General features: G+C 39.2%; 1 protein-coding gene across 1 annotated transcript in view; it reads right to left on the bottom strand.

The window, feature by feature from the left end:
* Positions 1-2,027: 2,027 nt before the first annotated feature.
* Positions 2,028-12,317, bottom strand: part of EDIL3 (EGF like repeats and discoidin domains 3) — a 229,900-nt gene continuing 219,610 nt past the window's right edge. The window contains exons 10-11 of the mRNA XM_062514022.1: positions 12,059-12,214; positions 2,028-2,177 (exon numbers count right to left, since the gene is read on the bottom strand). Of these exons, the coding sequence (XP_062370006.1) occupies positions 2,028-2,177; positions 12,059-12,214 (306 nt within the window). The remainder of the gene's footprint in view (positions 2,178-12,058; positions 12,215-12,317) is intronic.

Raw genomic sequence — 12,317 nt, forward strand, 5'->3', positions numbered from 1 at the left:
AGTCTTTAAATGTCTAAGCCTTATAAAATAAATACTTGTATAAATACAGTTTAAGGATTAAGTCATTTTGTAGAGGCAGGGTGTTCTGTTTGCTAAAATGTGACAGTTTAAGTGACACTATCAGAAAACCGCCACCATTATATCCCCAATTCTTGTATGTAAAATTCCTGGCTGCTATTCTAGAGTCTTTCACAGTTCAATGGATAATATATATTTAGTCTGTGGAGGAGAATGTGTGATTAAATGCAGGTTTTTTTTTCGAAATGCAAACCATTTTGTTTCCAAGGTAAACTTTGCCCTTTGCAGATTGTGGGCCAGCTAGCTGCTGGCCTGGGAAGCAGTGCCCAAGTTCATAATTCAGAGTTTTGGTGAGAATGGAACAGTGACAGAAAATATAAGTTCAGTGACATTTGCTAAAACATGCAGCTGCATTTCTCTCTCTCTCTCATTCTCTCTTTCTCTCTTTCTCTCCACGTCAGCATGTTATGAAATGAAAAGGTTGGCAGTAATCCCAAGCGCTGTTGTTTCAGGTAACATAAAATGTCCCCTCACTCCCTGTCCCGGGATCCTTTTTAGGCTGAGGTGCTGCTCTAACGTGGTCACAGAGCACTTTAATCCAAGGGAACTTGGATTGCTCTTCAAAGGTTGGTACCGGTATCTCAATCAGCAGGGGAAACTGAGGCATGGGGGAGAATGTCCCCCCTTACTAGTCCACTTTTCCTCCTAAAAAACTACTTTTTAAACTGGGGTTGCTCTCATGCTGTGTGTGAAGCATTCCTGTAGATGGGGCATGACAGGAAACAGCCTCCTCGTGGCTCACTGGTGTGTGCCTGAAAAGACAATTTTTTTAGGAGCAGAGGGTGACAAGGGCCAGGTTTTGGTGTGCTCCCACATCACCTCTTACCTCCTGGGGAGGAAAGAAGTGACTGTAGGGAGAGCCTAAAGAGAGAGAGGGTTTCCTGGCAGTAGGGGAGTTGTTTCTCCTGTGTGTCTTTTAGCACCTGGTTCCTTCACCCCACATTTTCCTCCTCACAGGAATTCAGAACATTTGTGAAAGCAATAATGGGGTGGGCAGATCACAGTCTAGGGCTGTGTGCTAAACCCTGGACAAATAATCCTGGAATGGGATTTCTGATGCACTGTATGGGCACCCAAGATGAGACACCACAGGTACCCTAGTGCCTCACCTTAGTCTCTGTGAAAAAGCGCAGAAACTTCGCAAATTCATAAACTTTGGCAAATTCATTAACTTCGTAATACACTGATTTGGTTACTTATGCAAACAGGTGACATCTTCCAAGGAAAACACCACCAGCAGTGTGATACTAAACAGAAAAGATTGATGCCGTGTCTACAGCATGCAAAATAGAGAAGGAAAATGGGGCAGTTAGGAAAACCCTCCAGGTGCATGGACTCTGCTGTCTGGATGAAAGTGGTGAAAGGTAGCTTGTAACATCACAGGTACCGTGCTTTACAGTACCACGGGGAATTTCCCAAAATATAAGTCATAAGAACTGACAGTGTTTGATAGGCACAATTACTATAATGCAGTCATCCCCAAGTAAACTTATTGCTAAAAGCTGCAGTATCACTTTTTGCAAGTAAGATGATGGTATGATTTATGGAGAACTCGTCAGCCCAATGTTCCTGAAGCTGCAAATGAGCTTCATCACACTATTTCTCTTCCCTTGTAAAAAGGATGCTGCTGTTTCTTGTTTTTTTTTTTTTTTTTTTCCTTTTTTCTCTTTTCCCTCAACGCATTTCAACCGGTGGTGAACAACTCAAAGGAGAGCTAGGAGGATAATTCCACAGCAGAAGGGACTACACCAACAAGATTTTAAGGGCCGAAAAAAAAAAAAAAAGGAAGAAAACAACTTGGATCGAATCATTTTAAAAGGGCAGGCTTAGACCTCCTGGCGAAAGACAGCTAGCGGCCTACCATAAAAATGAGCGAGCACTGGTTCATGGAAAAGAAAAACCCCACTCAGCATCCTACAGGCTTGTTCTACAGCAGGAGCAGGGCAGGCTCAGTCCTCGGCAGCACAGCCCAGCAGCTCGGACCGCAGGGTGATGCGGCCGTACCACGACCAGGGCAGGATGCGCACGTGCCGCGCGTAGATCGGCGGCTCGATGACGTTCTTGCGGTGCGTGTCGTTGTCGAAGTTCCCCTGGAACACCTGCAGGGAAGCAAAAAGGGGAGGGTTTTGAGTGGAAGTTCTCTCCTGGAACATCCGCGGGGAAGCAGCGGGGAGGGTTTTGAAGTGAAACTCCGACGGGCGTGGATCTGCCTGTGGATTTTTATCGCATCTTTTTGTCGCAACTTTTAACGCTGTTTATACTTGAGATTTAGAGTGGCAAAGAGAAGGTTTGGGGTAGGTTTTAGGAAGGAGTCCTTTGCTGGGAGGGTGGGCAGGCCGTGGCACAGGGTGGAATTCCCAGAGCAGCTGTGGCTGCCCCTGGATCCCTGGCAGTGCCCAAGGCCAGGTTGGACACTGGGGCTGGAGCACTGGGACAGTGGGAGGTGTCCCTGACATGGATGGGGTGGGAATGGATGGGATTTATGATCCCTTCCAAACCAAATCTGTGATTCCTGCCTCTGCTAAGACCTTGTGAATCATTCACACTAAGCCCTGGTGCAGGTAGAGCCTTCTACTCAAAGCTTCACCCACTGTTCTGCCAGGGCCATGCTCTGAAAGTTGCACAAAAAATCATTAACATTTAAAAAATTAAATGTCTTTCTACTTGCCATTTGTACCATCTCAAATTCATCCCAGGAGATCCTGTTACTGTTTCAGAGAAAATAACATTAATAATTAAAGTTAAGAATTTTTACTGTGTCACTTATGAACGTAGCTGGGATGTAACTATATGAACCCTTGTAAAATAGGAGATTATCAAGGATATCATCTTGTCATGTCAGACAAAAGTCAGCAGATGAATTAAGGGCATCAGGCTGTGATAAAACATCCTAGCATAGTACAATGCATGTTATGATCTTATTTCTACCTGTATTGGTTAACCCACACAAAAGTGAGTTATAAAACTCCTATCTGAGATAAATCAATGCCAAATTTTTCCCCTGCCAGCCACTATTTAAATTCAAAGGCCACAGCACCAATTTTTGGCAAAATGATCAGATTATCCCCTTGGGCTATTTTCAGTTTTTATGGGAAATGTTCATTCTCTTAAAATGTCAGCCAATTCACTTCTCATTTGTAAAAACTGAACCTGATGGCTTTTCCACTTGAAATGAATGACTGTCGTTTGCATCATGCAGAGAAGAATATGGACGTCCTGGAAAAGTGCTTATATGACTGAATTAATGCAGAATTACAGGTTTCCTAGAAGTTCTTTGAAAAATATCGGAGTTTGAAGTCCATGGTGGCTGATCTAACATTTCAGCCCTGACTCTAGTTCCTCTGTGACATGTTCACAAAGCTGTTTGGTCTCCACGCTGCACCTCTTTGGATTTTGGAAGCTTCTCTCCATTACTGTCCTTTTAGGACATCCAACAAAATCTGTCCCCTCCCCAGGTGATGCTCTTTTACAAGTGATGGATTCCCCTTCTTGTCTGCCATCACACAGCTGGGAGCATGAAAGGATGTGGGAGTTCTGATGGAATCATAAAGTAGCAGAGAAAATGACCACAGAAACATCACTTTTGTGAGTCTAAGGGAAAAAAAAAAAAAAACACACAAAAAGAAAACCCAAACCAAAACTATTTAGCACAGGAAAAATTGTCTGCTGCCCAAGTACAGTGTTGTTGCATAAATCAAGTACAGTGTTGTTGCATAAATCAGCAGGAGCCTGGGCTGACAAGGTTTGCACCTCAAGTCCAGCTTCATTTGTAGCAAAAAAACAACAAGCACTAGGTTCATAATTGAAATTGCACTGGCACCTCCCAAAACCCAAAATGCAGCCAGGAAAGCTTTAAATTGTCCTTTTTTTGTTTGTTTGTTTGTGAGTTTTTTGTGGGTTCTTTTGGTGTTTGCTTTTTTTTTTTTTGTTTTGGGTTTTTTTTGTTTTGGTGGGTTTTTTTGTTTTATTTTTTTTAAATTGTTTTTGTAATTTGATTTCTTTCACATGCATGTGAAATATCTGTTGATATTTTTTTTCCAGGCTACACAAAGGAACCTTTCTACAGCCCCAGTGTTTATATCTGCATGTAGATATGCAAGATAATTAAAATTATGTGATGTGAAACCAGCAACAAATACAGCTGAAGGAGGGAGGATTATGTCACTTACTTACAGCAGGAAAACAAGAATTAAATTTTATTTTTAACACATGCATAATTTCATTATCACTTGAAGTCTATCTCATCCATCTCAGAGGTTATTTTATGCAAATACAAAATACACCTTCCCTCAAAATTCAAGATCTAGCTTCAAGAAATTAACTAAATGTGCTAGATCAGAAGAAGGATTTTAGGGAAATAAATTTATCAGAAAGTAAGGGAAGCATTGTCAACATCCACAAATATGACCTGCATGAGATACAGCATACTAACAGAAACTTACTGTTCTTTTTCTGTGGCCCCATGGCAAATTTCTTATGGGAAAAACTATATCCTTTCCCTCTCTTCACTTTCCTTTACCCTCAATTCTGTAATGGAGTGAAGGAATTTGGAAGGAGCAGAGAGGACAAAGGACAAAACATGACTTATCAGTAGGAAAAACAAAGCTATTTCTGTAGCTAAAAGTAATTTTTCTTTACTTACCTGTTGCTTTATGCCCAAGCAGTCAAAACTAAATAAGCCACCAAAGCAACTAAAACCCTTGAAAAGCTGATGCCTCTCAATGACCATGCCTCACATTTATTTCTGAGCAGTTTTTTATTAAGGATAGCTCTGAAGACTGCTGTGATTTTTTTTTTTTTTAAGATTTCAGAGGCTGATGTTGGAATTACAATACAATGCTCTATGTAAAAAAAAATAAAAAAATAAAAAAAAAATCCCAACGACTAAATAACCCTGGGGTGATTTGTGCTCAAGATATAAAGACCAAAATGCAAATTATCAATGTCCCAGTGCACACCTTCATTCTCAGCTCTGGGCGAGTGCAGGTTTGCTCCTGCCTCACCCAAAACAGCAAGCACAGAGAAAGAAGCAGCAAAAAGAAGTGGTTTTTTTTGGGAGTTATTAAATAGAGAAGACTCTCCATCCTGAGTGGAGATACTGTAGATGTCTATAAAACCATAAGTGGCGTGGGGAAAATCGATGGCAGGCAATATTGCAGTGTCCCCTCAGCAGGGCCAGGAGGGGACAGGCAATGAGAGCAGGGTCGTCTGGAGCATTCTGAAGGTCACAGTTCCCCTTTCAAAACATAATTAAAACATGGCACAGCTTCCACAGCCTTTAACCACTGCTAAAGATCAGATAAATTGAGAGGGGGAAAAACAGCTGGGGCTATTAAGGACAGAGACAGGGGAAAAAAAGTAAAAATCAGAGCTGGGAAAGAGCACTAGGGAAGAATAACAACCTTACTTTTCCTGATGCCTTTTTGGACTACCTAGAAACAGAGTCCAGACAACATTAAGGGAATAAAAAGCAGTTCTATGTATTGAAGGTGTTCAGGTGCATTTCAGGCAGACAAAACCCCTTGGGGCTGCACCCAAAATGGACAATGGCTCACAGGGTTTCACACTTTTACAAGTTTGCTCCATTTGCAGGTTGGGGTTAATCTCCCAATGACAGCTTCAGGTAATGAAGTCATTTACCCCCAGCCTGCTCCCCCAGCTCACTTTAGTTTCCATCTCAGGGCTGAGGCAGTGAGGGGTCCTTGATTCCCAGCCTGGAGAGGAATTGTTGTGTGTGCCCAAACTGGGAGAGCAGAGCTCACACTGGCTGTGGAGTTTAGAGTTACGCACCAAAGAATTGCAGGGTTACAGATATATTAAAAATATAAAAGCCAAAATTCCAAGGCATCATTCCAATTTTCTGGACATCTGCTACAGGATGTTTCTTCCTTTTGGACAGAGCTTCACCCTCCCCAAAAGCAGTGGCTTTACAAGGTGCCTTTTCATTTGTACAAGTGGATCAAAAAGCTCCTGCTTTTTTATTGACCCTGTTGTAGAATATTTCAGATTTTACAGTGTCTGAAAAATATTGCAGGAATGTTTACTCAGCAGCTCTAGCAGTTTTACACATACAGACCATCCACACCCATGTGTAGCTCCTCTGTAGCTCAGTCTCATGCAGCTGCTGTTTAAAAAAAAAAAAAAAACCCCAAAAATGCATAATGCATGCTGCTGTGCTTTTAAATATCATGAACTTTATTAATGATTACTTTATGGAAAAAAAAAAAAAAGGTGAAAGGAGTGAAAGCCAGGAAAATAGGTACTGACATTCTCTGCTGAGAAGTATGAAACGCAAAAAATTCTTGTTTATACTTGTGTCCAGCAAGCAATTTGAATGTCTTGATTTCAAACATTCAGTGAGATTTGTCAATGTAAACAAAGTGTTTTATGGCATTAGCAGAAAATCCAGATAACGAGAATGTAAGTTGATTAGAATTTTAAAAAGAAAACTGTTCTAAGACAGAATAATTTAGGAGAAATACCTGAGGATTAGCAGCTTGGGGAAAGGAATGTTGTCTGCAATACCTTAATGACATCTTTCATACGGAGCAGAATATTTTAAAAATGTTATTTCATGGAGCAGTTAATCCTGCTGATATTAGAGGACGAATATTTTATAAAGAATATCCAGTCACGGCTCCTGTTCAGAGTTTGCTTCAGAGCAGAACATCTCAATATTCAGAAAAATAAAGGTGTCACATGGATGTGTTTGTGGGCACATGCATTTTTGGAATAAATAAGAGGAGAAAAAGACATTATTTCCTTCAGTTACTATACATCAAGTGTACACTAATATATCCATTAATATTTTTACACAGCCTTTGTTATTTCTTGATGTTCAGAACAGACAGGGGCAGGCAAAACTTTTAAATTTACATACTCTCACATTCTTTTACTGCCTTTCCCATCTGATCTATGTGTTGATGCTACAAAAATGGGCATTTAGTCCACTGTACATGTCTTATAGGAGGTTCAAAGCCAAAAAGAAAAATATTTTGAAGACCATCCTGCCTCTAGAAATGCTTACAAAAAAACAAGGTAGCTTGTAAATCTGAGCATTTTGTCTTTTGCACATTTTGTCTTTCCCCAGCTTTGGGTGTGGTGTGAGGGAGAGAGGTGTGTGCTCATTTCAGTGAGCATAGCTAGATCTTCACCTGACACAAATCATGACAATTCATTTCAAAGTAGTGCAAGTCACTCATTATTTAAATCAGCACGGATAAAAGGCCACTTAGATTAAAATTTACAACCATTATTGCAGATAATACTATCAAGTAGTAATAATTTAAGTCCTATTAATAATAATAAAAAAATCGTTACCTGTGCCAAGCATGTAGATTATATGTAGGAATTGAATCTATCAGTGTAAACCTGGTATTATAACAATTAAACATCAACAGAAAGAAAAAGCAATAGCAAATCTAGCAGAAACATTTTTAACCTCACATGATTTAACTTTTCTTTAATAATCAGGCTCCTGTCTCCTCTCAGCCTGGCAATGGACTGTACAGTCAGAAATATATAAATTATAACTAGTTCATCATTTTGTGCACAAACCCAGTGGCCATTTGCATACTGGCTATTGTCTGCCTGCAGTTAAATGCACTGCTGATGGGTGATGATGACTGGCAGTGCTAAGACTGCCAGACTCCTTTAGGCTACTTTCAAACGTTCTCATCTTCCTGTTAAAAAAAAAAAAAACAAAAAAACCAAAAAAAACCCAGCCTCTGAAATGCCATTTGACCCTGCAGCTGGCCTTGAGTTACCTACAGCAGGCTGTGCAATTTATAAATCACATGTTGGAATGCAATTTTTAAAAACAAAAATAAATACAATAAAAAAACCCCAAACAAACAAAAACAAAAAAGAAAAAGAAAGAAAAAGGTCAGATTTGGTTTGGAACGTCCTCAGCTCTGGAGGCACAGTGAGCTACTGACCTCTAGTTGAGAAGAACAAGATAGCTATTAGCTCTGGTCCTGTTTCTAAAATATATTTTCTTCCTACATGACAGCCTGCAATGTAATTTATTTTTCTTCACAGGCAAAGCTTTCATATTTTTTCTAGGCAACTCATTCAAACTCTTTAAAATGAATGTGAAAGGCTCCATTTGTGCTTCCCCCCTGCTCTTTATTTTTTTCTTTTTTTTTCCCTCTCAGTAACTTTTTGTCTGTGCTCACAGGAATTCAGCACAGATGTGAAATGAAATGACTGGCCATTAAAACAGCAGAAGCCAGGCAGGAGCTGCAGGAGACACTGTGCTTGGAACAGCTTTTCCATGTGAAATAGTGCAAAAAACTGAACACCCTATTTCCTTCTCCTCTAAAACACTGTTTTGTTAAGGACTGACCCAATTTACAGTCTGCACACAGTGTGCAAGTAATGATATTTTATGTATTTATACAAATATATAAATAAAATACAATGTATTGTAGACAACATAATAAAAAGAGACCAGTCATTTTGTCCTTTGCAAATGAACTTCAAAAAGCAATGATTAGGGGTAAGTGAGCAGCCCCAGGAATTCAGTGAGATCTCCTGATATGTAAACAGATCAGCAGTGAGATGCTAAGTACCAGATGGGATTAAGTTCTCAGCTCTTGTCTAAATTTTAAAGTCACCGTTTCATCATAAAGCCACAATATTCACCTACAAATCATTATTTCGTTCACCTACAAATCATCATTATTTCATCTACCAATATCCCTAGAATTTTTCTGTCTGTGACTTTAAAAGTTATTTTTTCCTTTTCACCCTGTCTTCCATTCCCTGAAATGTTTTGGAGCCACCTTTTCCCTAAACTGTTTTGATGGTTAAACAAGGATCATAGGATGAGTACAGGATGATTAAATCACCCTCAGGAGAAATAAGAAATCTATGTGTTCTATCCTTCATAGAATAAATGAAGACATTCAGTTAATAAATATACTAATGAGGGTAAAATATGAATAATTTATGCTTGCTGCTCTTGATAGTTGTTGGTATCTACCTTCCACCTCTCATTTGTATCTCCTGAAAACAGATGTTACTTTTCACAGAATTTTCACATTGCTATGAAAACTTGGTTTCTTTCACAGTTTTCTTGCATTTGGGAGCAAATCTGGTGTCCTACCCTAAGCTAAAGAAATTGTAGTGGATCCTGTGCAAAGGTGGCAATGTCAGACAGGAACAGTGATGCTGTTCCTCTCCTGCTCCTCATGGATGAGGTACAGCATTGATTTTTCTCCCTGTGAAAGAATTAATTTTTATTTATATTTCTGTCCCAGTGCACACATGCCAGGGTTTCAATCCAGTGGGAAAATCCCATGGGAGCACTGCATCCACACAGCTGGAGTGGTGAGGATGGGTTTGGTATCAAAAAGGGTTAACTGGGTGACACTCCATTCCTCTGGCTGAAGAAATTTATGTATTCTCAGCCATGAAATGGATGATGGAAACTGAGAAGAACTAGGTTGAGGTACTCCAACCAAAACAAAAATTAAAAAAAAAAAAAAAAGATAAAATCAGTTTTTTGTGTCCTCTGAGGACAGGGTGGGTACATGGCAGCAAAGGGGGATAAGCCACCTTTCCACTTCAGAGGATATTTAAACTCTGGAGCTGACTGTTTATAGAATTTCCATCACGATCTGTCTCTTGGAACATACTAAATAATAATCTGATAAAGGATGGTACAGCCTTGTCTGAGGTGAAGGACGGGTGAATGAATTAAGCCTCAGCTCTGAATTTTTTAACTTGTCTGCACCTACTCCAAGGTGGCAGGAAGGGGCTTGGGGGTTCTTGAATCCCATTTTTTGCTGAGGGAATAGGAGGAGAGGACCACGGTGCCTTTGGAGGTCAAAAGGTGCACACCTAAGTGCTGCCCTGAGACCCTTTCAGTCCTACATCCTCTAAAGTTTTGCCAAATTCATTGACTTCTGGAAAGTCACACTCTGCCATCAAACTTTCTCAGCTTTTCTGAATATTTGTGGTATAGATAAAAAACACCCCGAAAACAGATATTTTAGTTTGATGTTTGTGTATCAAAGGCTGAGGTTGAGATTGAAATCAAGTGAGCTTGTTTGTTTATCTTGTACAAATTTAGATTCAGAAATCCTAACTCCTAATTTCCAGTGAAGTGCATTTGATCTTGTTGTGCTTTGAATTGAGCTTGACTTGTTAAAGAATCATAATAATATGCATTTATTTTATTCTCAGGGTTATTAATTAATACAGGGAGTGATGTGTTTAAATAAGACAACGATTAAGAGTTTTCCATTGTCCCTAATGGAATACATGTGTAGCAATTATCAGTCCTTCTGATGAAGAAGGCAAAAACAATTTAATTGCTTTGGCCAATGGTACAAACGAACGTATTCTGGAACAGTACTTTAAGTCAGAGTGCATCTTCTTTTAGATTTGCTGTGACTGTGTTATCACCAGGGACTCCAACCCATGCTCTCCTTCACAATTAATGCAACCATTAACAGCACAAGTTTGGTTTAGAGAAGACATTTCATCCACAGCAGAACTTTCCCCTCTCTTTTTTAATGCCGGGGATTTAAAATAGGATGTGTGCAAAGTATCTGTCACTCAAATTGAAATGCATTTGTGGTGTGCCTGCAGAAGGTGAGATGTTTGTTTCCAGTTGTTATCTGGCAGCCAGTTATACCAGACACATCCACAATATTGGTGTCAGAACCTTCTGAGCCAGGTGGCTAAACCAACTTATTCTGTTCTCCCCATTTAAAATCCTTTAGGGGAAAAAAAAAAAATAAAAATCCCAGTTTAGGTTAAAGCCACAGTGAGGTGACATTTGGGTTTCAGGAGTGGGAATGCACAGTGTCATGGATGGCAGGGCCTGACAATGCAGACACAGACATACAGTAATCCATTAATTTAGGACGTGTTCACCTAATCAATGACATTTAATCAATCAGTTAAAAATCTGTGCAATGTGGGAGATGCAGCTGTCTAGCCCCTCATCATCAAGGCTCCCTGTACTCGCACAACACATTTTGATGCATGTCAAAAGTTTTCTCACTGTTTGAAAGAAAATTAATTTAACTGACTTACGTGAAGAATATGTTGGTTTATTTCTCGAATAATTTTTATTTAAACTAAGAAATGTAAGTGGAAGTCTGAACATTTATCACTCTGAATACCCAGATTTGAGATGTTATCAGATGCATCAGCCATCTGGTATTTCAATAAATTTATCTTTTGTTTCAATCAGACATAACCCCAATAAGACATTTAATAAATAATTCATATTTTGTCATCTTGGCTAACGTTTCCCTAAGTGACACATATGCTGGAATATTTTTCTTAATGGATGTTATTATGAAATTCAGGTATTTGCAGTATAAAAGTGTTACACAGTTTAAGGGAAGGGTACAGTGAATAACGAGGAAAGTTAAATGCTTGCAGGTAAATCAATCAGTAAACCTATACCTTCCCTATGCCTCTCATTAAACATTTGCAGAGGAAGTTGTGAAACTTTTTTTATGTTTCTTATTCATTTTATAGCATAATAAAAACAATATTTTCAGGGGGTATTTGAAATTGTAGCCATTAATTAAAAAAAAAATAAAAAATCGTCTGTCCAGAATGGCTGGGTAACAAGGATGTGCTTCACAGGAAATCACTGAAAGTAGTCCATACTTAACAAAAAAAATATGCACTGAAACACCTTTTTTAAAAAAAAAAATATAAAAATACACTGCTATTCATACACCTTCTGCTCTATGGTTAAATGAAGAAATGGCTGTGATTAATGGAGAGCTGTAAAGTTTTATGCCCTGTATTTAACAGCATTAAATCAGGTGCATGGCACTGGTGGGTGTGATATCACTGCACTGTGAATGTTGTTGTATTTTGTGATACTTTTGTTTACCCTGACCCCAACCTGTGGGACCCTGTGCATATGGAACCCAACAAAATAACCTCCAGAATCTCATCAGTGGTGTTAACGTGATCAAAATACTGATTTTTCTGTTTGGTTTACCTTGTCCTTCTTCTGCTTTTCATCCTGGTATATTTTCCAGTGCTCCCCATCGTTGCTGTAAGCAAGCTTGTAGGACCCCACAAACTGGACGTGGCCAAAATCTTTAGCTCCTTGGGTGATTATTCCAGTGATCTTTGTAGGGATGAGCAGGTCAACCTAAACAGAACAGTTTAAAATTAAAAAAAAAAACCCAGCAACCAACTAACCAAAAAAAAAAAACCAGAAAAAAAAACACAAACCAAAAACCACCCCACCTCTC

Source organism: Cinclus cinclus, chromosome Z (assembly GCF_963662255.1).
Source record: "Cinclus cinclus chromosome Z, bCinCin1.1, whole genome shotgun sequence".
In the NCBI taxonomy this organism is placed as follows: domain Eukaryota; kingdom Metazoa; phylum Chordata; class Aves; order Passeriformes; family Cinclidae; genus Cinclus; species Cinclus cinclus.